The sequence below is a fragment of the Fusarium graminearum genome, chromosome 3, assembly GCF_000240135.3.
Source record: "Fusarium graminearum PH-1 chromosome 3, whole genome shotgun sequence".
NCBI lineage: Eukaryota > Fungi > Ascomycota > Sordariomycetes > Hypocreales > Nectriaceae > Fusarium > Fusarium graminearum.
Window position 1 is genome coordinate 3,549,821 of NC_026476.1, and position 25,470 is coordinate 3,575,290.

Consider the following 25,470-nt stretch of genomic DNA (forward strand, 5'->3'; position numbering starts at 1 on the left):
GCTCCCAACACCTTGAAGGCGTAAGCCACTTATACATATGTATATGCAACGACAAGGGGGAACACCCTGCACTACAACCCAATTCCGCATACATTGAGGCCCTCGACTCTTCAGCCGCGCCACACAGAGGTGAATATTGTCAATAGTCTTTGAGTGTTGATCTCCACATTAGTCGGCTTTGATGCGAAAGACTATGCTGGTTCCTGCATATGGATGGAAGTCCTCGTATTGCAATTGCAGCATGAACACGTGTCACAAAGAATATGTCGTGTGAAGAGAGCAGAAAAACGTTATCTTCGGAGAGTTTTTTTTTTTTTTTAGTTTTTTTCCCCCCCCCCCTCATACGAGGGATGCATATGGAAGTGGGATTGTATTGGCTCGGAGATGGTTTGAGCGGTATGGTTGCTTTTTGGTGAGAGGGTGTATGCGACGATCAGTAAGCTGAGCCGACAAAAAGAGACGAATCCTCCGAAGCGATCTGCAGCTGAGGATAATACGGCTGAAGAAGATCAGATCAGAGATATTGGTTGTCCCGTGTCGGTACCTTGCAGAGAGGCTTTTGAAAGTGAGTGGTCTGATAGCCGAATAGACAAATGATTGGAAGATGAGCTTTTGCGGTGTACGTTTGTGATGCATGCTTTAAATTATGCTTAATGGGCATTGAGTTTATCAGTATTTGGCGTTATACAATTGCTTTGTTGAGTGTCACTGAGCGTTGTCTGGAGGTCGAGTTGAGAAACGGGAAGTTGGGTCTAAATATAGATTGGCGAACGATTGAGGGTTGCATCAACGGTAATCCTTTGTGAGGCCTGATTATCCGTAGAGCCTAGTAAATTGGCTAATAAAGAAGTCGATTGATGGTGACGGTATAGATCGACGTTCGATTTAACGTATTCACAACTCCAAGTTCCAGCCACAATCACGACACCCAACCAAGTATAGGTATACAATATGGCCACAGGCTTATCCAATTACAGTATTATATTATATCAGCTTTCAAATATCCGAAACATTCAATTTCTTGCCAAATCAAGCACTAGCACTGGTGGTGCGCTCAGTAGCCTCACTCGGTTTGTCATCTTCAACCAGGTTCTGTTGATCAGTGAGCTTGGGGTTACGCAAGCACAGAGAAAAGGCGATAAGAGGGATACACAGGCAGATACCAGTGATGGTAAGCAGCCTCTGCACATGCTTGTACGCGTCAATCATGGCATCGCGCTCAACGGAGCCGACAGGGAAGTCGAGGATGGCGGAAAGAGGCTGCGAGTAGGTGTACACAGCAAGGGTCTCGTTTCCGAAGCCGGAGAAGCTGGAAGCCAAACGGGCGGGCAAGACCTGGGTCCAGATGGCGCCCGACACAGCATTGCCCATGGCGGAACCGACTTGGTACAGGGCCAGGTACAGACCTGTCATGACAGCAAGTCGCTCGTGGGTAACGTAGGCCTGGAGAGAGGCCTGGGCGGGGTAGGGGAACATTCCACCCGCGATACCGAGGAGGATCTGAGCGCCGATGACACCGGATTGGTTCGAGTCGCTGGGGTCACCTCGGTAGCGGATGAGTAGACCAAAGGCGACAAGGAACAGACACGTGCCGGATACGATAAAAACTTTGAAGCGGCGCACTTTGTAGACGATAAGGCCGAGAATCGTGCCGGTGACGACACTCGCGAAGGAGTAGAGGGACTGAACCCGGGTGGCCGCCTTGATGCTGAAGTTGAACGAGACCTGGAGGACGGTGTAGAGATAATCGCCCTGCATTGTCCAGGCAAAGTTGAGCATGCACGCGATGCCCATGGGGGCCCAGACGGACCGGTCCTTCATGTGGTGGAAGGGTACGAGCGGGTGAGGAGCGCGAAGCTCCCAGACAACGAATACGGGGATGCAGACGAAGCCGATAACAAGAGGGGCAACAACTTGAGGGGAAGACCACTTGCTCTCGAAACCACCAGCGATGGTCAAGGGAACGAGAAGCAGGGCGAAGACGGCAATGAGAAGGATAACTCCGATAATGTCGAGAAGCCAGAAGAGTTCGACGGTAAAGCTCTTGAGACCGAGTTGCTGGAAGGATGATCGGTAACCAACGAGGTGGCCCTGCTTCTTTGCGCGGCGACCAACAACAAGAAGACTGACGATGAGAGGAAGGGCGCAGACGGGGTAGATGATACACCACATGCCGATTCCCCATCGCCAGGTTGTAGCACCGAGCACAGCAGCTGTGACATCGCCACTAACCCAGGTGTTGATGATGAAGGGCAGAGCAGGGATATAACTGAAGAACAGACGAGATCTGACCGAGGTAATATCTCCAATAATGACTTCAACCAGCAACAAGATCATGGTATAACCAATCTGGTAAATGACAGCACCGGCAGAGTAGGTATCGAGATTCTGCGAGGCAGCCTCAATAACAGTACCGATAGTGTAGAAAAATACCGAGATACAGATGAGTTCGACACGGCCAAAGACATCAGCAATTTTACCAGCGGTAGGCTGAGCAGCAGCAGCGATGACGGCGCGGAGAGTGTTGACGGAGGACTGCAGAGAGTGCTCCTTGAATTCGTTCAGGGCTGACGGTTGGTAGGCGTAGCGAACTGTGCCGTCGAGACCGTAGGCGTAAGAGATGAGGAAGACACCTAGAAAGATAAAGATGCGATCCGTCATGGTGATGACCTCTGACATGGCCTTGATGCGCTGAACACCAGGCGATGTGATGTCGCGCACTGCCTCGGCAGGCGTTGACGCCTTGGCCTCATGGTTGGCCTCGTTTGTTTCTTTGAGGGACATGATGGGGTATACTATCTCATAGAGACTGAGAGAAGAGTAAAGGGTCACATCTTGGGAAACGGGGGTGGGAATGGCGACCTTTAAAAAGGTAGGTGGATCAGACAGTCAGATTGATTAGATAACTCTAAAAGGCAAGAATTTTTGGTGGAGGATTCTACAGTGGAGTGGATCATGAGACCACTGCAGCGCTAGGAGCTTAATTAGCGCATTTAGGGGACTAAATGATGGATGTAGCGGATGAAAAGTTGCCATTAGACGGTGTTTAAGTGCTACTTGTGTGTGTTGACTCGGGCATAATGTAGAATTTGACTAGGTGTTGTCGTTCAGTTTTCACCGTTGAATTCAAAGATTGCAACGCTCAATAGTAACAGAAACAACTTACCTGGGTACCTGGTAGTAGGCAGTTAATAGGTACAACGGCGCTGCAACTCAAAGTCACATCACCCTCCGAACCTAGGATCAACAACAGTGGATTCGCACTTCTTGGCGTTAGTCAAAAGTGAGCCGACCATCATTCCCTCTCTAAACCAAGCGTGAAGACACACTACAGGGTTCATTTACAGCTGCTGCCTAGGCTTCAGTGTCTCACAGGAACGGATTTGCCGATGCAACAACTCAGATTCCACATGTAGAAAAGATCATCATCCTCGGACCTGTCCGTTTGACGGTTACACAGGTCTCTCTTTCTCTCTCGTCCACTCAATGCCTTCAGACAAAAGATGCTACGTAGTATCGAATCTAAAAGGCAAAGGCGAAAAGTTTGATCCTGTTCGGACGCACGGATATCGGATATCACGGACTTGAGCCGCAAAAGGGAAAAGGACAAACTGATTGATAACAAATCGGTCCTCTTGGCTTGACGGATGTATTTCTCCAATCGGGTCATTATTCCACATTGTCGGGTCTCTAATGATATGCAAAATTTTATCAAGTCAGCTCACTCCACTACAGGATGGTCTAGATTGATTCAGGAAGGACACAAGGTTACACTAGATACCTTAGTAGGTACGTCGATACCCTGACGGACGACCTGATGAAAGAGAGGTCGCCGGGATTGAAGCAATCGGTGGGTCAAAGTAAATCTTACGTTACGGGAATATCATCTTTCTACAAGAGCAGAGGCAAACTAGACTCTGCTTTGCACTAGACCATGACACCAAGTTATTCCCATCATTCCACCTTTTGTCTGGCGATATCGGCATCAAGTGAACTAGACTTATAGAGTCTAGCTCTACCTATGCATTAAACACATTCCTTGTCTGATGCATCAAGCCTCGGAAATCACACGTCTCTGGTTCGCATTTTTCTCCGTTCCGTAATCTTATCAGATCAATCTTTCGTCGCCCCCCATCGCCGAATTGGCTTTATTCCCAACGCCTTGGCGCTACGGAACCTTTCTTTGTTTGGAAGGGATTCGTCATGCTATTTAAAACGGGTTTTCTACAGTGGCTTGACTAACCTCAAAGCATGTTGCCTTCTTTGGCTTGGCTGAATAATGTCGCTTTTGCCACACAACCACAGTCTTGATATGTCTGTATCGTTTTGTCTATCTAGTTTACCAGTCACTGTTCATGAGGATGAGAATAACCCCAAGCCTTGTCAGCCTAGTGGGTAGCAGAGAAGTTGGCCTTCCAAGTCTTGGGGCCTAGTATAAGCAGCATAAGAATGGCCTGCAGACCAAATATCAATACAACAGTCTGAAGGCCTGCTGATCTGATCCTTCTCAAAACGTATCTAATACATACTAAACAGGTAAGATAATGCTGTCTTTAGGTATTCTGTAGCCATCCTGACCTAGACCCCCCTCAGGGTACCAAAAAAAAAAAGGCCGCTGGAAGCATAAGAGACGAAATTAGTAGATCAGCTTATGCTACTTAGACTATGCTCTTTAGGCTACTTATTTTTATAACCCAAGACTTGGGAGGTCAACTTTTCTGCTACCTAGTAGTAGACCCCCATCCTCCTGCTAAATACTTATCTGAGGAGGTAGGTAGTACCTGCCGTGGTAGATAAGTAAGTAAGTAGACAGGCAGGCAGGTAGGTAGGTACTAGATATCCTTCTTTCCAACCTGACTCCTCTTCTCCAATCTTCTCTTTGCATCATTCACAGATAACAATATCACCACAATCGTTACCATCATCAGCGTTACTGCAATCACCAAATTTACACCGGCATCGCAATTATGATTGTGCCGCAAAATCCCAATCCTCAGGCAAACGGAACTAGCGAATTCCCCAGCCCCGTGCAGATTTGGTTGAAGCAACGAATAAGAGAATTCAATGAGAAAATGGGACTGGAAAAGTCTGAAATCAACAAATACTATCAACAAATGACGCTACTGCAGGAACAATACGACAAGGCAGTCGCAGAACATCAATCGACTGCGGAGAAGACTCGAGAACAGATAAAGAATCTCGAAGATCAACTCAGTCAGGCTCAACAACATGTTGAACGGCATACTAAGGCAGCTCGCCGTTTAGGACGAGAGCTCAAGGAGCAGATCAATGTGACTCGAGAGGGCCAGAAGCAGAGAGAGCAGCAGTTGGACATATCCGAGAAGAAAATACAGGATCTCAATAATCAACTCAGCCGGTCTCTAACCGAGAAATTGAATCTCCAGGGGCAACTTGATTATGCTTTGCAAACCAGCCAAGATCTCCGGAAGCAGCTGGCGGAAGCTCAGCAGAAACAAGAAAAAACGGAGCAGGACGAGGAAAAGCTCAAAGAGTCTCATCAACATACCCCGAACCTTGGAAAGCGACCAGCGGATTCACAACAAGCCCCGGGCCAACAAATGGAACTCTATGAGAGTCACCAAAGTCACATGGAGGAAGATCCGAATAAGCAATCCACTCAGGCTGGAAGGGGAAGAGACGAACAAAGCCAAGACGAGGGCATTGGCGAACCCAAGAGGGACAACAGACGAGAGCTCTGGAGAGAGCCACGAGAAAGTTGGAGCGCTTATGGACCACAGGGGATGGACATCTGGATTAAGGTGAGGTATGTCTAAGGATCAATAAAGTCAGCAGATTGCTGCAGTACGGAGGGTTGGTGCCTTCTCTTTCTCTCTTTCTGGGCTGATTGTCAGCTTTTTTTTGCTTCTGGCATTGCAGAATCTCAACAGTTGTGTCCTTACATTAGCGATACTAAACTAGAAGGAATATGAAGAAGAGGAGTTAGCGATCAGCGAGTTTTCCCAACCGATTTGACTGATAAGGCTAGGGGCTGTGACTCCTATTAGGATGTCAGAACAACTGGCCGCTGAAAGCATAAGAGGCAACAACAGTAGGTCATTTTATGATGCTTTAGAATAGACCCTTGGGTTATTTATTTCTATAACCTAAGACTTAGGAGGCTGACCTTGCTGCTACCCCAGTAGGTGCGTTGTGTGGAGGAAGTGCAATTGATCAAGAAAGGGAGAAACACCAACCCAAACACAATTGCACAAAGTAAAAGGACTCTTTCTCATTTTTTGTAAGTTCAAAACTACAAGCTCCTGTCGGTCTAATACAAAAAAAAAACCCTTGCCCTTTCTGTGTCATGCTGACAATATCAACGCATGCCCCATTCCATAAAAATCGCAAGAACCTCATCTTATTGCGATTTTCTCAGCCCTCAACCTTCCTCGAGAGAGGAATCTACTGATAACCCTCTCCGTGAGACCCATGACGAAACAACTGCCAACGAAAAGGTAGAAGTCTTCTATGGGACGTAAAACTGTAAGATAACGACATCCTGCGACACAGCAAACTACATCCCCTGGCATCACTTCCTCTCCGATCAATCCAATGCAGTTATCTTCAGTGATGAATATCCTGCTTCCTGACCGATGATAGCAAGCAAACTCCCATTCTCGTGAGAAGTCATCATCGGTGGGTTCCCCATCGAAAACCAGTTCACCGGGGGCCGAAATTCGAGCACGCCTATGTAAGTCGTATGTGTCAATCGACTTGAAGAGAACCGTGCAGCATACTATCATGATAGCTGTACTAATATTGATGCAAGGTATATCTCCACGTGTTACAAACACTTCGCGGACAAGGTTGTCCCACCTGTGGGACAAGCGATGGGGAACAGGCTCACGGCAGACTGTCTTGATAGTCTGTACCATTATTGCTCTCGTCAATAGGCTATTTCCAGAGACATGTATCTGTGCCGAATCATGAGGCTCAAAAACTCTCGTAAGGTTACTCCGAGGTGGACTAAAGTGATCGGATGGGAATTTGAGGTCCTTTCGCTTTTCTTGGGGAGAGAAGATGGGCGCCCAGGTCGGTAGTCCATGAAGCTATCTAATTCCGACAGCATTTGCATCCAAAAATCCAAAGAAGCCCGCGTTAAACGGCAGTGCACGGGGAATGATCCTCGAAATTTTGTTGCATTCCTCCACCAGCCATTTTGCAAACTCCCAGTACACCTCATGTACAGACTTTGCGTAGTCTGGCACGATGGGCGCTTTGGTCAATGCAAGTAGGCCGTAGACGTAATCCAACTTGTCAGTAGCCTGCAAGTGACCTGAGAGGTACAGGCCAATTCCAGGAACCCTTATTGTAGGCACCTCAGTATGGCGCTTTATTTCAAGAAGACTCGTGGCTCCACATTGGTACTCCAACATCTTGGTAGCCTCATTCTTCGGCAGGTTGATGAACGGGGAAAATGGCGCTGGACTGAGCGAGTCCTCGAGATATGCTTTAATCAATGTGTTGACCAATATGCAGTCCTTGTAGTATATCCTTTGTGATGGTGTGATAAAGTAGAGTTCTTTGGCAAGGATGACTTCTTGTTGAGTCCACACTCGGGTCCAGAAGCTGAGTCGCCAGAACTTTGAGAACGCCATCTCGGCTTCCGTATCTTTGTTCAGCCGCAAGGGAAAGTTAATCTTTAGTTCTTGGAACCAGTTGTATTCCTCGACTGAATATCTTGGCCATGGTTTTGCCTGGTAGTCATATAGATCTGCATAATGAAGGAGCTTGTGCATGATTGTGAAAGCACAGACGAGATCTCGGTCATTGGAAGTCAGCCAGGCAAGTACCATATCAGCTGAAGAGTAGCTATCGGCCATCAGCCCGACTTGAGGCGTTCTCTCGAAATGGTTGTCCTGGTTGATGCACAGCGCATCGGCCCAGACACGTAACTCAAAAGGATCGTGATATTCCCCTGGTCTGGCCCTGATCTCGGACCAGTGCTGTTTCAGGTGTCTGAGGGCCGTGGCGAGGTTAACGGTGACTTGCTTGCGGATTCCATCGACGACAATCTCCTCTGTGAGTGAGGGATCGCCCCAGGCGAAGGACAGACAAATTTAGGATGTCCTAGGGGTGAGATTGACCGTGTGCAGCTTGCATTGCACTTGGTGGCCCGGGAAGGTAGGAAGGATTTCGATGAGACGAATATTATGGTCGAGAGGTGAGTACAAGCTATGCCCTTGCTGCAGATTCGTGGACGCCATTTTGTTCGGACTGGCCAACAGCTCAGGGATGGTTGATGTGTCTGATGGTGTTCCGGAAGACTGAGAGAGACAGAAGTGATCTCATTAATAGAAATATTGATGAGAATCATGGTCGCAAGTCTTCTGTGTGGTGTCTTTGTTCGAATAACATAATAGTCTGCATGAAATAGACCAAGCAATAAGAAACAACCCCAGAAGGCGGTCAACATAGTTACCTAGAATACATCAAAGGGAACCACAGTCGGGCTTGAAACCAGCACCAAGGGCATTCTTTCAGGTTGGGATGTAGTGGCAAGCCCGAGCAGGAGTGGAAGAGATCCATTGAGACTGTAATCATATTTTTATGTCACATGGACGTGCTCTTCCAAAGAACGCATGACGCTGGAAGTTGTGATCAGATATGACCTATCAGTAACTCATGAGCCACTGCGACTAATTCCCGTGTGTACGACAGCCACGCAGAAGTACACGCATCTATCATCTTTGTACCAGCAATCGTAATTCATTGCCTTGCAGAAGTATACGGACAGTAGATCTTTGTCAGTTCGGAAGTGCTTTATCTCAACCGAAACTTCACCGCTGTTGACCTCAATGCAAGAGATTGTTTTGCCCCTTTTGGAGAGAACCCTGGAAGCCAATGGATTACGTACACATGATTTTGTCATAACAAAGAATCCATTCTGTCATGTTTAGTCCTCTATCATAAGTGACCACTGTGAAGTAGACAAAAGAATACTCCGCAAGATCGGACGTGCTGTTGTCGTCTAAACAGGGTAGAATGCGACGTGGTTAAACTATATGCATCGTTACCATGTAAACTCTCAAAGAGGTGCCCTGGAAATATGGGCGAATCAGTCTCCGGGACCGTACATTTGTTTAGATACATAGAAATGCCATCTTTATACCCGTATGCATACTTATTCAAATGTCCTTCAACATAGTCGTCCAACAGATCTGCATAAATATACTCCAACACAGACCACGGAGGACCGACACTTTTCCTCCTTCAAGCACATCCGACACTTCCGAACAGCCTCGATCCAGCTTTTAATACTTCCCCTTTCCCTTTTATTGCCCAATTGTATTTATAGGATGGCATCATTCGTCAACTAAGGCAAACGCAAGGATGTTTTACATCACGATATCTGATTGCTGGGAGAACTCAGGTTGAGCGGTGATTGGTGGAACTACCTTGTATCGGGCTCGGTAGTCGGCACTTGGTGGGTTGGTATATCAGTTGAAACTTACCAAATACGTCGATTTCGTGCGACGAGGTGTTTCAGCATGTATAAGTAATTTTGTTAAAGTTGGAGTGTCGACGTAGATGTCCGATAATAGGGAGATGGCATATATATAAATGAACATTTCCGCCAAGTCTTTTTTCGTTCTTCAATCAGTTCACTATTCACTCCTTTCCAACATTAAATTCTCAACATGAAGTTCCTTAGCATTGTTTCTCTGCTTGCGGCTGCAGTAGCAGCTTCGCCCACCACTCCCTCCAAGACCCTCGACAAGCGCGCAACCACCTGGTGCGACGCCTTCGGGTCTCTCCAAACAGCTGGATATACCGTCTACCATAACAACTGGGGTCGCGGTGAGGCCACTTCCGGACAGCAGTGCACGACCTTCAACTCGTACAACAGCGGTTCTTTCTCCTGGTCCACCAAATGGACCTGGGCAGGAGGCAACATCCACGTCAAGTCATACTCCAACGTGGCCCTTGAAAAGATCAACAAGAAAGTCTCAGCAATCAAGTCCATTCCTACAAAGTGGAATTGGCGATACACGGGATCAAACATGGTCGCTGACGTTTCTTACGACCTCTGGCTTGCGCCTTCAGTTGGTGCCAACAACAAGTACGAGATTATGATCTGGCTGGGAAGCTATGGTGGTGCTGGACCTATCTCTGACCATGGATCTACGCCAATTGCTACGTTGACTATCAACGGGTCGCAGTGGAAGTTGTTTCGTGGACCCAATGGCGATACGACTGTCTACTCTTTTGTGTCGACCAAGAATTTGGGCAACTTCCAGGGCGATCTTCTCCCTTTTCTTACGTACCTTACCAAGAGTCAGGGTGTTCCAAGTAGCTACGTTGCGACTAGCTTCCAGGCTGGTACTGAGCCCTTTGTTGGTAAGTTTCTGGTCTTATGCTGTGTTTTGGAATGAGAGACTAACCTTTTTATCTAGGATCCAACTGTGTCTTTACTACTTCTGCCTACAGTCTGTCTGTCAACTAAAGGCCTGGCTGGTCTTTTCTTTCTCCCTTTCTCTTTTTGTGTATATTATAAACAAGTACATAGTATTCTACGCAGTATATAGTAAATACTCACTCTGCTGTCTCTGTTTGTCTTTGTAGAGTCCAGGTGGGGATAATCCAATGCCTTGGTCTAGGCTTGCTGTCTTGGTCTAGAATTATGCTCCGACTTGGCAATATCGCCAACTGGCCAATAAACGAGACACAACAACTCACCTGTGTCTTGACTGCCCAGACCGGGCTATTTGGGCAAAAAAATGAGACTATTCGGGCTATGGGTGACGTTTGAAGAGGGTGCACTGCCACCACCAATTATGGGACCTACGCGTCGACAGGGCCGCGCGGCCAATGAACCCCCCGGGCTGCCTTTGAAGGTTTAAAGTTGGAGCACTCCCGCGAACCCTATTAAAGGGTTTGATCGCTTTCGATTTATTTATTTGTGTCCCATCACTCTGGACTTGCAGCAGAGCAGACGTGGTGGTTACTATATGGATGGGTCTTGAGACGAGTGTTGATCCAGTCTACCACTAACTCAACCTGACCCGGACCAGTTCAACTACCTACTAATCAAACATACCTAGGCAATACACAACCAGAAAGGCCCTCCAGGCCTCATCATACTCATACACAGCAAATATCTCGGAGATTGTCACCGTTAAACCCAGACGTTCACCCGAAGCCACACGATTAAGCTTATTTAAAGACGACAACTCACCAATCACACCTGAGGGTCTTACCCATGGAGGCAATCCACCCTTGTCGGCGCATGAGCACCCACTTCCCGGTCCCTGACGTTCGGGGGGGGCTACTGTCACTGGAAGAATCTGATTGGAGTCTTTCCCTACGTCATGGAAATGAGCCCAGCAGGGAAATAAAAGCCAAAGCTAAAGCTACCTTGTCTCTTCGACCGACATTTCATATTCATGAATTTTTTTATGACTGCTCACTCTTCAAAGTTGGAGATGAGATAGAGTACGACTCAACTGGGTTCTTCAATACCACGACAGGGAAGGACCTAAGGAAGGAACGAATCTTGTGCCCACTTGCCGCTCCCGTTCCTGCCTGAACCTGGATCCTTTCTTATATTCTCCTCGACAGCCTCACTAAACTTTTCTACAAACTCCATCCATCTTCTCAGACCATCTCCCTCCCATGTTTCATGCACTGCAACCGACCCTTCATTATTCAGCCGCCAAGACGAACATCGACCCGGCATTTGTCCTGTGGATTACCACCCACGTCCCCTCCGCCTTCCATCCCGCCTTCGCGGCCGAGCTTACAAAACACATCGTCCAAACCACCTCAAAACAGACCCTTCCCTCTCTTTGGTCCCCCCGGCTAGGACACTATCAATCATCCTATCTCATTCTCAACCTTGCATTTCAATGGGTCAACATGACGCCGTTGTGGAGTAACACTGGATCCCGGTTCTCTCGGCCTTCGTAACTCTTTCATGTCAGTGGTTGACAAAAGGGACTGTCTAGGAACTGTTTCTGCGACAAGAAATTGCCCGCAAGCCAATACCTGCTTGCTCATTTCTGTCACACGCTCGATTCGTGTGGTTGCGCTTATAACAATTTTTTTCATTCTTTTGCTATGGCTATTTGTTGCCGTGCCAAGCTTTTTGCAGATCCCCTTCCTCTACACGTCTGAGGCGTCGAGAATCCCTGAATCCTCCAACAGCACATTGCATCCGGGACACCCTCCAACTCGACAGACTAGGCATGTTCCCCGCCTGCACAAACTCGACCTGCCCTTGTTATTCCACGTCTCCACCAAGCGGCCTCCCACCTGAACAACCTGAAAGCCGTCCTATATAACGCAGCATCTCACATCCAGCTCAAGGAATCGGGCTGCCGTGCAGCACCCAAGACGCGGTTCTGCAAGGTGCGTGCCTCCCCGGGTGCGATCGATTCGCTTCTGTAATCCTGGTATCATTTCGTGTTCGACCCTGCAACAGATCCAGTCGCCGTACGGATACAACTACTCACCCTCCCTCCCTAGTTTGGCTCTTTGTGTTTTTCCAGCAACATCCAACGTCTTCGTCAGGTACCGACCAAATGGGCTCCATCTAAATCGGTAACAGCATCGCCAATGCTTGCAAAACAGGTCCATATTACCCGTTAAATCTTGCGTTTGTGCTCAACCTCCATTGAATCGAGCAATGCCGCCAGCATTGGCTTTGTGTGTCTTCTCCATGGTTCCATCTCAGAGTTGAGCTGGCAAAGGTCGGCTGCCAGTTTCAACTCGTGCCCGGACTGTATTGGACATACATTCACAAGTCGGGGCAAAGTTGCCTCTTCATTCCTCTCAATCAATTGACCTTGCTGGCCGGAGCTCCATTCTCCGCTAGCTTCACCGATATCTCCCAACTTTGTCGCCGCGTTCTCTGCAGAAGTCTGCAGAAGTAGCTTCTTCATGAATTGTGCTGTCAGGGGTACTCGTCAGTTTTCGAGAATACGGACTCGAACCCCATCCGCACTCGTATCTTCATGGCGACGTCGAACTTAGACGACTCGTGGGAGTCGTGTGTGAAGATGCCGGTGAGCTTTGCCCTATTATCGACGGGCTCGGAACACGGAGGCTGTCGGCGTTGGAATGTGAACGACGGTGTTTATTTGAATCGGGTTCTTGGTGCACGCTGGCTGTCGCAAGGACCGACAGTTTATCGAGAGGAGGGGGTTCTGGTCTGCCCTGACCAAGTACAAGAGATGGCAGTGCTGGCAGTATGGGCAATTGAGGTCGAGGTTGCAAAAGTGGCTGTCGCTGTTCTATCGGCAAGGGGAGCTTTGGTCTGCCGTCTAAACCAGCTTTTCGAGAGTCTCTCTTGATCCCTACAACTGCGTCCACGACATCTCGAGTGCTTGTGCTGGTCTCTTGTTGTATATGTGGCAACGGTAACGTCCTCGGAGAATCGGACGGCGCTCTTGATAAGGGTTGAAGAGGCATCTTGGGTGCGAGGGCGATGGGTGGTTGACCGGCGGTCGACTGCGAAATGGTTGCCTTTGCGGCGTCGGAAACTGACTGATCAGGGAAGCTTTGCAGGAACTTTTCAACGTCATCATTAGTGACACCATGATAACCCAGCAGAATTTTTAGACGGGAGTTTTCGACAGCAACGCTCCGAGCTGCCTGCTGCATCTCCAATGTGGCCTCGACACCTCGACGCTCATAGTCTTGAAGCTTCTTTTGCAGGCCCTCGACATACTCCTTGTGCCGTGCACGGGACCGACGTTGGTTGTCACGAATCCGGACAGCTGACGGATTGGTTGAACCCTCCTTCTGCAGGGGAATGTGTCAGACAGAGTAACCTATTGCAATACAGGACGAACCGTCGAGAAAGATTCTCAAGGTGAAGGTTTCAAGAACTCACCTTTCCTCCAGTCATGTTGGCAAGTACAGTTCATCTGGATGCCGATCCAAAAAGTCTACGCTACGTCAATGATGGCGAACGCCAGTCCATATGAGACTTGAGCTCTTCTTGATGAAGGTCACCATTTGATTGATTTGCCAAGCAGGACGCGCGTTGACGGCCGAGCTCCGACCTCTTGGCAAAGACCCATGTCTTTGCGGTGCAGATCCAGCCGATGTCAAGAAACGCTAGCGCCAATGACATTTAAACATAGGTTCGAGCATGACAACCCTATCACGACTTCGTGCTTACTCAACCGGTTCAAAAGTTTATCGGCATGTGAGCCAATGAGACCAAGCAAGGGGTGTACAGGCAGCTACGAGAGTGAACTGGGAGTTGCGCTACCATTTGATTCTCGATCCTTTACGATAATCCTTGGCCGATCATTACGACGACCTTTTTTAATTTGACAGTCATGAAACGTACGTCGTTGGTTGACAGTGACAGGCGACCAGGCAGTGGGTACTTTGGTCGAGTTTTCCGCCCTAAACCTGCTACCTCCCTTGGATGCCCTGGAAAAGACCCGAATCTTACAGGGCAGATTGTCTCTGGTTGCGGGATGCCCAGAAGCCTAGGCGCCCCGTATTTTTCACGCATTGCTGGGCTCGCATTTGCTGCGCCACGGACTCTCGGGCCAGCCGACTTGCCAAGCCAGCCTCTCGGCTTCTTATAGCCGGTCAAGCTGCGACGTTGACTATTCAGGTTGATGAAGGGCTGTTGTGCATGGTCAGGCACGGAGCTTGAGACCTAGCAGGAGCTGTTGTGATTGGACAGGATTGTCAATTGCTAGTTCTAGACCGCGATGATTTTGCCAAGACTTGACGTTTAACTTGACTCCTTGCGCAAGTTGTCACTGATGCATTTCTCTTCGTCAAGAACAGTCTGCTGAGATTCCTGGCTGACGAGACAGTAATGTCATTCGGTTCTTGGCCAATGGACGGAGCAAGTCACCGTATTGACAGACAAGGAACATGTACTTACAAGAGCCGGTTGCTTCTGCTCTGCTCTGCTCTGCTCTTGGACCTGTGGTGCGGAACCCACTATCGGATAGTGTCACGTTCAAGAGTCGAGACCTCAGCAGCCAAGACTTGGCTCCAATTGACATTATTCTTTCCCTTTTCAACTGGGAGAAGACGGTGGCTGTGTGCGTGCCGTCTTTCCCTTATCCCCCGGCGGTATCCTCTTGGCAACCTTGTCTTGAAGGCGCATTACGCCGGCCAAGAATGATTCAAACGGCGATCAGCATGATTTATTTCGATGAAGCCGCCCTATCTTGCACCCATCGTGACGTGACACGCTCACCCAGTCCCTGAAAAGTCATGAAGGCCGTTTTCCAAGACACTAATGAGTCAATCAAATGATGCAGAGTACAGTATCTACTTGGCTACCCTCAGGTTTCCTCTTATCCCACACACACCTTCTCGGCAGTCCTTGAAACGCGGCAATAGAGCGGGTAGAAATTGGGGATGACTGTGCTTGCTTCAATGTCATTCGTGACTTCGTATTTGGGGATGAGATTACGCCCTACAGAGCCTTACTGCTTTTGTACAGGGTTTCCACCAACTCCCCGAACCAACCACGTGGAGTCTCCGTCCTTGTCAATGAACTTTTGTCCATCATGTTTTGCCTTGTGACTTACCGGGTTTCTCTGAACAGCATTAGTACTAAACCATAGTATCTGCCGATTGGGGAATCGTCGTAAAGTATACTTTTGGTTGTATTATTGTATTTCTATGTCCTATCTCGGATTGGGGTATCATTATACGCTGAAAAGAATCATTATCCCTGCACTCCTGCCGATACCAATCACAGCCATTATTTCGGCCATGTCTTGGCGTTTTTTTGTTTTTTTTTGTCATAGTAGGTAGATACCCTGCCGTATCTTACTTGAAGAGTCGCTTTCCCGTACGTGTTGAGAAACGATCAACTCCATCATTTTGCTGCGCGTGCCAGAGCTGCTGCACGCCCACACCTCGACTCTCTCCAGAAACTCGATAGCGTCGCCAGGCCTCACGTAAATGATCAGGTCGCAATGGGCCGCGCTTGAGATCAACTTCCTCCTCAGCTGCGTCTGGGTCGTCGTTTGTAGACTGTGGCGGCGTGGGCAGTTCACTTTGCTTCTCTCCTGCGTGGATCCACTCGCCTTGGACATTGCGCGCAGCTTCAATGATTTCACCTGCAAAGAGCTTGGCAACCGCCTTGACGGCTGTGCTGACATTTTGGGGTACTGATTGAGAGACTGTTGCGTTGACGACCTGTAGCTGTTAGTAATTGTTTGTGAAAAATAGATATAAATGTTGCTTACTCGTTTGACGACACTATCGGCCAACTTCGCCGCACGCCAGAGCTCATATCGGTTGTATTGTTGTGAGTCGAATGCTTCGACAAGCATAGCTCGTAGACGAATCTCCTCTTGCTTTTGTTCTTGAGTTCGCGCGACAACATCCTCCAACGCCATCTCAGCCTTTTCATCATCCTCATCATCATCCTCTTTCTCACCACCCTGTCCGCTCACGGCAGTTGGAGCCCGTCCACCAACAAGACTGGGCGTAGCCTCGCTCGAATCATCCTGTTTTGCATTCTTCGCCTTGCGACCGCGCTTCTTCTTGGGCGCTCCGCTAGCTGTTGTGCTGACTGCGCTACCGCTCACATGAGACTGAGCGTCTACGGAGGGAGAGCGCGGGTAGGGCGAGCGAGCTTCGGGAGGGAACGATGTTTGGCGAAGAGGGTGGTTTGCTGCCGCGGCTGCGACGGAGGCTTGCGAGAGGTTTGATGGTTTGCGTCGTTTGTGAGGAGGCGCGTTGGCGTCGGCGCCTGAAGAGCGCTTCTTGCTGGGGATTTGAGCGGGTGATGGATAGGGAGGTGACATTCCCGATGGGGAAGTAGCATAAGGCGGAGAAGCCATGATTGTGATGTTTTGTTTTATCGTTCGAGATGCGTAGATGTAAAAGTTGGGTATCGAGAGATAGAATTTTGGTGATGGTTGGTTAAATCGAAGGGTAACGTCAAGAATGCAGAGTCGCACGCCAACAGCGAGAAAGCTCTAAACGAATGGTGTACCGAGGAGGCGCTTCGGTAAGAAGGAAAGAACACGTATTTCGATATGCCAATTCTCGGAGTCGTTTAACTGTTTTGTCTCGCGAAAGTATTTTGTTCTGACGGCTTTCGGAGTGATGATCCGTGCTGCAACGCGTTTCTCAATACCGAACGGAGACCGTGACGATTCTCCTTGATTGAGATCACGTGATGCTACACATGATCGGACCCACGGCGCCATAACCGTTTTGTTCAATGGAATTGACGTCAACCCACTCACTGATAAGATAAAAAGTAGTTCTTCGGACAATTGCTTTTCTGCTTGTTTCGTTCGCCAACAAGGACAATTTCACTGGATACCTACCTTTGCGAGCTTGTCCTGTAGCTGCCCGTTAGTTAGCGACTCAACTTCACTGGAAATGATGCTTTGCTATGCACTGAGCACCCCCGCAAACTTGATTTTAGTAGTTCATAGTCCATCCTAATCCCGTGGCCCCTCTAATTTTTCGGTTCTCCGATCCGGCCATTGGATTGAATGTTTTGGACCCTGACTCAACTGTGCTACCTTGCCTTGAACTAGAAGCTGTTTGCTCGTCTACTTCTCGTCTAGTATTAATCGTCCGGTTATCTTTTGCTGGTTGGCTTCTCTTATTTATACTTTACCAATTGGAGAATTCTTTCTCTTCTTCTCCTCATCTCTCTTCCATCTTCCATCATCCATCATCAATCTCACCCTTCGTCAAGAAAAAGAAAAAAAAGAGAGAAACATCCCACCTACACGATAAGGAAAAAAAAAAGCTCGCCACAATGGCCCCCTCCGAAGACGGCGTCATCCCCTCACACAAGCGATCCCAAGACGTAGCGAGCATTTCTGGCTCGTCTTCCAGCAGCGACGACTCGGCCCGTCGCAGAAAGCGTCGCGAGCGCAAGGAGCGCAAGAGGAAGAATGGCGAGACTGCTGCTGTAGCTGCTGTCAACGGCGCAAAGCCCAATGCCTTTTCGCAGCGTCGCAACAGCTTGGCTAAAGCTTCCCGAGACCCCCGCGATGAGCCCATCCCCAAGAAGCGCCGCGCCTCTGCTGTTCCCGAGGAGGGAACCGCTGTTGTCAAGGCCAGCAGATCGCCCAGTCCTGTGATTGACTTTGACGGTCTCAGCAGACCCAGTATGTTGTTCCTGGTCACCATTAATTTGCGCAGAGCTTCCGTTTGCTGACGTGGTTTTTTTACTATCTAGGCCGTGGAACACGAGAGCGTCGGGAGGAGACGGAGGAGCAGCAGGTCGAGCGACTGGATCGCATGCGAGGTGCTGTGCGCACTCTGCTCGAATGCGTCGGCGAGGATCCCGACCGAGAGGGTCTTCTCGATACACCTTCGCGCTACGCAAAGGCGCTTCTGTTCCTGACCAAGGGATACCAGGTCAATGTCGAAGACATTGTTAACAACGCTCTGTTCAGAGAAGGACACAGCGAGATGGTCATTGTCAAGGACATTGAAGTCTTTGTGAGTCTTTTCCCATCAATTGACGAAAGCCTCTGCTAACAAGGACCAGTCTCTCTGCGAACACCATCTCGTACCATTCACAGGCAAGGTAAGCAAAATCCCGCCAGTTCCGCAATCCTTCCAAGCTGACATTTATCCCCGCAGATGCACATCGGCTACATCCCCAACGAGACCGTTATCGGCCTTTCCAAGCTCCCCCGAATCGCCGAGATGTTTGCCCGCCGTCTTCAGATCCAGGAGCGCCTGACCAAGGAAGTCGCCCACGCCATCATGGAGATCCTCAAGCCCCAGGGTGTCGCCGTGGTCATGGAGTCGAGCCACCTGTGCATGGTGATGCGCGGCGTCGAAAAGACCACCACCAGCACCATCACCAGCTGCGTTCTCGGCTGCTTCGAGCGCAAGTCCAAGACGCGCAACGAGTTCCTCAACCTCATCGGTATTAACAAGAGATAAGAGGAGGGGGGACACTACACACAGTCCAAAGCAATTCTTCAACATGCTCACGATGGAAAATAACTATAAACCTATGAAGCAACGCAACATTCACCATGTATAGGAAGGGTACTTGTCTATCAGTCTAGTCTGTCATTTACCCAGGGTACCATCACCTTTTGATTATCTGCATTTTTCGGCGTTTACGGTCAGGTTTGGGGTGTTTTCTCCTTTGCGGGACGGTTTGGGGCACAGAGAGAAAGAGACCGTGTCTTCAACATATCCAGGTCTAGGTTGTCATCAAATATTGGAAAACAGGCGGGTAGAAGCGTTCATTAGGTAGCCATTGTCCCATTTAGATACGTCCGGGCTCAACGCCCTGGAGAGAAAAAAAAAACATCACGTTTCTTAGAATGTTTGCAAGTGATTGTCATTATTCACATTAACTAACTTAAGGCTCAGTCGCAATGTATACAAAGTCAAATGAATCGACGACAGACCGACTCGAATCCTCAGATGACACTCCGCCGCCAGACGCCCCGTCTTAAACATCTGATGCATACGACGTATTTAGTATAGAAACGAATTTTGGCTCACAAACACCTAATTGCACTGGCCTCCCGTGACGCCGTTCCTTCTGGTATTTTTTTAGCCGAATAAGAACGCCCTGCACCAATATTACCCTCAAAGAAGCTCACTCTCCATCAAGCAAAGCATCCATGCCGTTCCTCTCCTTCTCCAATGATGCTGTAGTCATTCTGACGTCTCCGTTGTCATTTCTTTTGTCGTCTTCTTCATCTTGATTTGTCATCTCCTTGAACATCTGATCCACGTTGCCTTCATCTTGCCTCATCATGTCCTCATCTATCGGATTAGACAAGCGTCTGCCGGCGTCACTTATGGAACCGCGCCCACGACTCCACACATTGGGGCCCCAAAGTCTCTCGGCTTGCTTTCGGCCCAGCTCGGTTCTTGAAAGGATTTCCAAGGCCTTGCTCCTTTCAGAATCCGTTTGGATGCTGATACCTTCCTCTTGGCCTTGGAGAAGTCTTTCCTCCAAAGACATTGAGGAGACGTCAGCAACCAGCTGTGGTCCGCCGACTCCCAGTGGTCCAAGATGTAACCCGTTGTCAAGGTTAATGGAGTTGTCCCTGGTGCGGCCCGAGGAGTGAGACTCTCGGCGTTCAGCATGTCCAGAGCTGGAAGGGCTTCCAACTTCACCAGGTCGCGAGTAATATGGTGCCCCACCGTACCCTCCAGCTCCTGTCGGCGGTGGTGGAAAGGAGCCTGGTTGGGAATTTGCTGCTGCTGCCGCCGCTGCTTCTGCGTTGGCTGCTTTTCGGCGCAAACTGTTGGCTTTCCCTTTGGCATGTTCTGGAAGGTCATCGGGGTTATCGACGCCATATTCGACGAGCATCTTCTGAAGTTTTGTCGGCCGAGGCTTTCGTGTGCTTCTAGACTGTTCTTGAATCGGCGGAGGTTCAGGGGCCACAGGAGACCACTTGTGGAGTTCTTGGCGGAAGTAATTCGTCTCAAATGTCAACAAAACTTCAGCGCCTTCAATCTTGCGCAGATAAAATCGTTGTGTCTCTGCTTCGGCTTCCGTTGATAGTAGTGGGCTGCAGTAGCGAGAGATATGACGTCGGAAGGTTTCTGCATTGTCGATGATCTTCATCAACACTTCTTCCTCCTCTGGCTGGAAAGGTAATGTTCTCATTTCTTCTGCGAGAGCCAACAAGTCCTCCAATTTAGGTCGGGATGCATCTCGAGGGATTTTCATGCGCCAGTCACAGATTGGGCAGGTGTAATTCTCGTCCTCCTTGACCTTGCCGCGAGCAATCTTGAGACACTTGTAATGATACCTAGCAAGGTTAGAATTATACTGCATTTTGTCAGCTTCAGAAGAACTTACCATTCATGGCATCTTTCACATTCGATCATCATTCCGGCCTCGACTTTCCTGCAAATACAGAAAACTTGTCTGGATCTACTGTCGTCCCATTTGCTTGTTCCAAGCTCAGGACTGACTTCTCTGGAAACAGGCTCCCCGGGCATTCTTGGCGTGTCGTGCTCAATGTCAAAACAGTCCATGTTGCGTTCTAGGACATACTCCAGGTGACTCTTGAGAATGTGCAATGGTGCGTTGGATTTTCCGAAAAGTTTCTTTCCTTTGCGCATCCAGTCTTCATGACGTTTGCGTTCGTTTTCAAGATCAAGAGTACCATTCGGTTTCGAATTAAGCTCCTCCAGCTTCTTCTGGATCTCCACGACCTCGGCGTATTTGGGCCTCTTACGAAAGTCGGGATCGCGACATCGTGTAGTCAGATCAATGATCTGACGGTGCGCCTCGCGCTGTTTGTGAAGAATCTGGTCGACGGCACTCAATGTCTCCTGCGAGACAGGGAGTGCGTTTAACTGCACTTGCGCTGAGAGGGATTCGAGTTGTGGGTAGTGGACAAATTCTGCCACGATAAGCTCCTTGGCCTTTGTCTCCCATTGCTGACCGGCAAGCATTTGGTCACGGTAGAAAGTCAGGTGGTCGTTATAAGGAGGGATTTCGAGCCGGTTGCCCTCTTCGATGAGATCTTGCACCTCCTTAAGGGTCATGTGAACTCCTCGATTGTTGCGCGCTCGTTCATTCCAGCGGGATTGTTCCAGCACCTTGGATAACTGGTCGACTTCAGGGGTATCCACATTGAAGGTTCGCCCTTCTTCAAGAAGCTTCTCGATCATGTCTGCCGCCGAGCTGGTAGTGTTCTTCAAGGCCTGTGCTGCGCTTATCTGGAACTGCTTAATCGCTTCAGAGCGCTCTTGAAGCTGGAGTATTTCGGGACAGTCGAACCCGATTCTTTCGGCTTCTTCCAGCAGTCGGTAGATGTTACTGACGTTTCTCGACTCTCTCTCTTTCTGGTCATGCTCTGCGTTTCCGATGGACTTCCGCATACCCGACTGCCAGGCCTTCTCGTTCTTACGCCGATTCTGTTGCTTCCGAACGATGTAGTTTGTTGCCTCCTCTACCCAGTCGTTGCATCGGTTGACAAAGTCTTGCAGAACTGATAGTGAAGGAAGATCGTGCGGGATGCGCTCACCCTCGTGAAGAAGCGCACGCAGTGACTTGAGTGATGGCTTAGAGCCCTCTTCGAGTAGCTTCTCGTATTTTTGTTCCCACAAATCAGGAGTTTGAGCCTTCTCCAACACCTTTTGGTGTATCATTTCCATGTCATGCTTCTCCTTACGAAAGAAGAGGACATGCTGGGCACCTCGGAAGCGCTCTTGCTCAGGTATGTCGCAGCATGCATGGTATCCAGCATGCAGTAAACAAAGAACCTTGCCTGACTGTACACACTTGAATCGTGATAAATATGAGAAAGCTTTGCAGTAACAGCAGCACTGTTCATCCTCATCTTGAAGATCCTCATTCTCAACCTTGATTTTCAAGGAGCATGGCTCGTCGCCTCCTGTACCTTCGCATCGATGCGGGGTTACTTCAACGTGCTTTGCGATGAAGTCTCCACGTTGCTCAAGTTCTCGTTTATGTATACGCTCGAGCGCGGGCGCCAACCATTTCGCCGTTTGGATAGTAAGGCCTGTTGCGGTGCTTTCTGCAGCGGTCCACAATAGCTCATCATGAGAAAAGCATGGTTGTCTTCGGAATAGTTGCAATCGTTCCACGCCAGCAAGTCCATAGGGTTCCCAATCTTCGGGCGCAAAGTTGACTGCTTCGTTGAAATTGAATCCATGGTTGAACCCGGCATGGTAAGCTTGTGGGAAAGTGATGACGAGTTGGCCAGCCCTTTGATCAAGGGCGTATACACGAACACCAGCTTTCTTCAATTGCTCGGGAGTCAATAGTGTTACCAACTGGAAGAGGAGATCCGGCTGAGTCTCAAAAAGCTCTGGCACAGCTTCCTTCATAGCGGTTTCGAACTTCTCGGCGTCCTCACCCGGAATACCGTACCATGTTTTGGTAGCACCAAGGTGTTGGTAATTGGCGGAGTAGGCGTAATGATCCTCGTTATGCCAACAGAATGTCGAAAATATCATACCCACATAAACCCAAGGAACTGTCATGCCAGAAATATCTGATTTGATGTGTTTGAACAAACTCTCGCCGTGGAATGGAAGAACATTCAGGTTCCAGGGATCAGTTGCATATGGGTTGCTGGGGTTTCTCTCGGCAGTTGGAAATCCTGAACCATGAGTTGTGCAGTGAATGTCAGCTCCGTATTCGACCTCTACGGTTTCCTCAAGATCAGCAACTAGTCGCCAGAATTCCGTCTCGACGTCTTCTTCGGTGACAGGTCGGTGGCAATTGAGCTCATTGTCAAAAGGCATCTTCTTCTCAAAATAACCCTGCTTGAAGTCGTTTGCCTTTTGTTGGAATTGTTTGAGCGAGTACAAACCGCCCTCCTCGAAACCAAACTGGCCATCTCCTACCAGGCATCGTGCACAGTTCCATTCGGTATCGGGCTTTCGCTTCAAAGGTGGATCAAGACATCCTGGGTGATAGGCATGATCGCAAGATTCGCAAAGCAGCAAAACATTATCACTTTTTCCGCAAGTTTCGCATTTCTAGAAATATCAGCTGCATCACCTTGAACCATAGTGTTCAACTTACCTCTCCTGGTGGTAGTGGCTCATCTCGTGGGATTCTTGGCACTGAAGGACGGAATGGCGTCATGTGCGATCCAGCCACAGTGGGGACGGCATCTGTCGATGTTAGTCTGGAAGTCATAGAACCAATGAAAAATGGGGTCGGTCATTGCAGTTAAAATCCCTGCGCTTGGTCGACAACTTCAAGGCGCTGCATGTATGCGACAATGGGAATTGACGTCAAGGGAATAGAATACAAGTGTATCAACTTACCTTTCTTGAGTCGCTTACTGCGTCGGCTGCTAGCCGCCTCAGAATCATCCAGGTCATTGTCCCTCTTGACTGAGTCGGAGGACTCTTCACCACTGAGCTGACGCTTCAATGCTGTAGCCTTCAAACTTGACGCCCGGTTGTCTGGGGTATTCTTTGCTGAAGAAGTCGGACTTTCGAATCGCTTAGGATCAGGTGTAAAGCTTTTAGGCTCGCTGGTTGCGCCACGGTTCACACTTGTGAAGCCAGAATTCACCGCGGTAAATCCAGAGTTGACGGCAGTAAATCCACCAGACGTAGGCGCTTGTGGCAGAGGTGGTGCATCAGCCATGGGAGTGTCGCGAGTTTCGGTCTTTACTCCGCCAAGAGTCGCCTGCAAAGCATCGGAGGCATTACGCGCGGGTGAGTCGCCTCGAAGACTGACAGGCGTATTGACATTGGATCGTCTGATCGGGGTCTGCCCAGGGCTTGGGGTTAATGGTCCGCCATATTCCTGCTCCAGTTGTTGATGGACGCCAGGTTTTGCCAGCCGGAGGTACTCTTCATACGGACAGAGCCATCGCTGGTAGGAATTCTTAAGGGATGTTGACAAGGATGACATTATCTTGCCACTGTATCCCAAATCACGGCCGATTTCCGCCCATTTTTTATGCTTACATACCTTTTCAAAGCCACCTCTAGATTCAACCGCTTTCTTTAACCTATAAAGATCAAGCGGTTTCTTATCAACGTACGGCAAACGATGAAGATTCGTGCCATGCTGCTTGTGGAATTTTGAAAGGCCATCAAGATAAGTGAGATTAGCACGTGTGCCTGCGACATGTCAGCGGAAATCCTAACAATGTGCTCGAAAGAGGGTGAAACACGTACTCCCTTCCACAGAGTTCAACTCTTGTTTTCGGGTCCTAAAATGGAATTTCTACATAATTAGCACGAGCCACAAGATAAGCCATCTCGCATATATAGCCTCAAAACGCGCTAGAATGCGCCAAATTGTCGTACCTCGGTATCGATTGCAAACTCTGGGTTCCAAGAATCGGGGGGGATAATTTTGCATATGCCAAATTTCTTCGCTTCAGGTGTGATTTTCCGTAGGTACTCGAAAGGATCTCGCCAGTCTTCTTCGGTTGGTCGATACGTAGGTGCCTCTTGGAGGCCGTGTGGGCGACTCTCCTTGACCTTTTCTCTAACTGCGGTGGGCTGTCCGCGACGTTCAACGGAAGTCAGATCCAAGGCAGTACTTGAAAGCGAACTGAGAGGAGTCTGTGGGTTGTTCGGGTGGTATCCGTTTGAGTTGACTTTCGGCTTGGTTTTCGACGAGAAGCCAGCGGTAGTGGTACTGGGTGAGCTTCGCGAACTTCCATTTGTGCTATGAGTGCCCGAGGGGGCGACGGCGCCGACCGTTGGTACTGAAACCATGGCGAACGCGGATGATGATGGATGGAAATAGACGACTAATAGACGACTAAAAGGGAAACGTATTGGGGTATCGATCGAGCGTTACGGTTACGCGGCGTGCATCGACTTCATACTCGGGCAGTCCGTATCGTCAATGGAATATCAGCATCGCAGGCTAGAAGTTCCAATCGCGACGAAAAGCAGCTTGGATGTATTGGTGAAGCGGCTGAAAGGCGTGGTAGAATAGAGGAGCCGTCGTTCGAGCCTGCAGTGGAAGGTTAATGTCTAGTTTATGTATGGTTATCATGTTACAAGGGAGCACGAGAGACCATGCCCAACTAACAT

At 49.1% G+C, this 25,470-nt stretch overlaps 8 protein-coding genes across 8 annotated transcripts; 3 read left to right on the forward strand and 5 right to left on the reverse strand.

Moving 5' to 3' along the window:
* Nucleotides 1–796: 796 nt before the first annotated feature.
* Nucleotides 797–2,784, reverse strand: FGSG_05848 (uncharacterized protein; the record flags this gene model as incomplete). The annotated part of the gene is made up of 1 exon (XM_011326147.1): nucleotides 797–2,784. The coding sequence occupies one exon, from the start codon at nucleotides 2,782–2,784 to the stop codon at nucleotides 1,030–1,032; it is 1,755 nt and encodes a 584-aa protein (XP_011324449.1). The 3' UTR covers nucleotides 797–1,029.
* A 2,183-nt stretch (nucleotides 2,785–4,967) lies between these two features.
* Nucleotides 4,968–5,795, forward strand: FGSG_05849 (uncharacterized protein; the record flags this gene model as incomplete). The annotated part of the gene is made up of 1 exon (XM_011326148.1): nucleotides 4,968–5,795. One exon carries the CDS (start codon nucleotides 4,968–4,970, stop codon nucleotides 5,793–5,795), a length of 828 nt encoding a protein of 275 aa, XP_011324450.1.
* Nucleotides 5,796–7,070: 1,275 nt separating this feature from the next.
* On the reverse strand, nucleotides 7,071–8,228 carry FGSG_05850 (uncharacterized protein; the record flags this gene model as incomplete). The annotated part of the gene is made up of 2 exons (XM_011326149.1): nucleotides 7,071–8,039; nucleotides 8,109–8,228. 2 exons carry the CDS (start codon nucleotides 8,226–8,228, stop codon nucleotides 7,071–7,073), a joined length of 1,089 nt encoding a protein of 362 aa, XP_011324451.1.
* Nucleotides 8,229–9,662: 1,434 nt separating this feature from the next.
* Nucleotides 9,663–10,468, forward strand: FGSG_05851 (uncharacterized protein; the record flags this gene model as incomplete). The annotated part of the gene is made up of 2 exons (XM_011326150.1): nucleotides 9,663–10,362; nucleotides 10,419–10,468. 2 exons carry the CDS (start codon nucleotides 9,663–9,665, stop codon nucleotides 10,466–10,468), a joined length of 750 nt encoding a protein of 249 aa, XP_011324452.1.
* Nucleotides 10,469–12,975: 2,507 nt separating this feature from the next.
* FGSG_05852 (uncharacterized protein) lies at nucleotides 12,976–13,893 on the reverse strand (the record flags this gene model as incomplete). Its single annotated transcript, XM_011326151.1, has 2 exons — nucleotides 13,859–13,893; nucleotides 12,976–13,767 (listed from the first exon to the last, which is right to left on the reverse strand). Exons 1-2 carry the CDS (start codon nucleotides 13,871–13,873, stop codon nucleotides 12,976–12,978), a joined length of 807 nt encoding a protein of 268 aa, XP_011324453.1. The 5' UTR covers nucleotides 13,874–13,893.
* A 1,701-nt stretch (nucleotides 13,894–15,594) lies between these two features.
* On the reverse strand, nucleotides 15,595–17,021 carry FGSG_05853 (uncharacterized protein). Its single transcript, XM_011326152.1, has 2 exons — nucleotides 16,203–17,021; nucleotides 15,595–16,152 (listed from the first exon to the last, which is right to left on the reverse strand). The coding sequence occupies exons 1-2, from the start codon at nucleotides 16,800–16,802 to the stop codon at nucleotides 15,781–15,783; spliced, it is 972 nt and encodes a 323-aa protein (XP_011324454.1). The 5' UTR covers nucleotides 16,803–17,021; the 3' UTR covers nucleotides 15,595–15,780.
* A 552-nt stretch (nucleotides 17,022–17,573) lies between these two features.
* FGSG_05854 (uncharacterized protein) lies at nucleotides 17,574–20,185 on the forward strand. The gene is made up of 4 exons (XM_011326153.1): nucleotides 17,574–18,095; nucleotides 18,167–18,432; nucleotides 18,482–18,520; nucleotides 18,577–20,185. Exons 1-4 carry the CDS (start codon nucleotides 17,741–17,743, stop codon nucleotides 18,883–18,885), a joined length of 969 nt encoding a protein of 322 aa, XP_011324455.1. The 5' UTR covers nucleotides 17,574–17,740; the 3' UTR covers nucleotides 18,886–20,185.
* FGSG_05855 (uncharacterized protein) lies at nucleotides 19,559–25,146 on the reverse strand (the record flags this gene model as incomplete). Its single annotated transcript, XM_011326154.1, has 7 exons — nucleotides 19,559–20,726; nucleotides 20,777–23,436; nucleotides 23,483–23,574; nucleotides 23,731–24,289; nucleotides 24,389–24,428; nucleotides 24,598–24,632; nucleotides 24,730–25,146. 7 exons carry the CDS (start codon nucleotides 25,144–25,146, stop codon nucleotides 19,559–19,561), a joined length of 4,971 nt encoding a protein of 1,656 aa, XP_011324456.1.
* Between the last annotated feature and the right edge of the window lie 324 nt (nucleotides 25,147–25,470).

Bases quoted from the DNA above. Each gene is read 5' to 3' on its own strand.
- FGSG_05853 (XM_011326152.1), bottom strand. From the start codon at position 16,802: ATGGCTTCTCCGCCTTATGCTACTTCCCCATCGGGAATGTCACCTCCC. The intron at 16,153-16,202 runs GTAAGCAACATT...TAACAGCTACAG, and splicing joins CCGATAGTGTCGTCAAACGA to GTCGTCAACGCAACAGTCTC.
- FGSG_05854 (XM_011326153.1), top strand. From the start codon at position 17,741: ATGGCCCCCTCCGAAGACGGCGTCATCCCCTCACACAAGCGATCCCAA. The intron at 18,433-18,481 runs GTGAGTCTTTTC...AACAAGGACCAG, and splicing joins TCAAGGACATTGAAGTCTTT to TCTCTCTGCGAACACCATCT. The intron at 18,521-18,576 runs GTAAGCAAAATC...TTATCCCCGCAG, and splicing joins TCGTACCATTCACAGGCAAG to ATGCACATCGGCTACATCCC.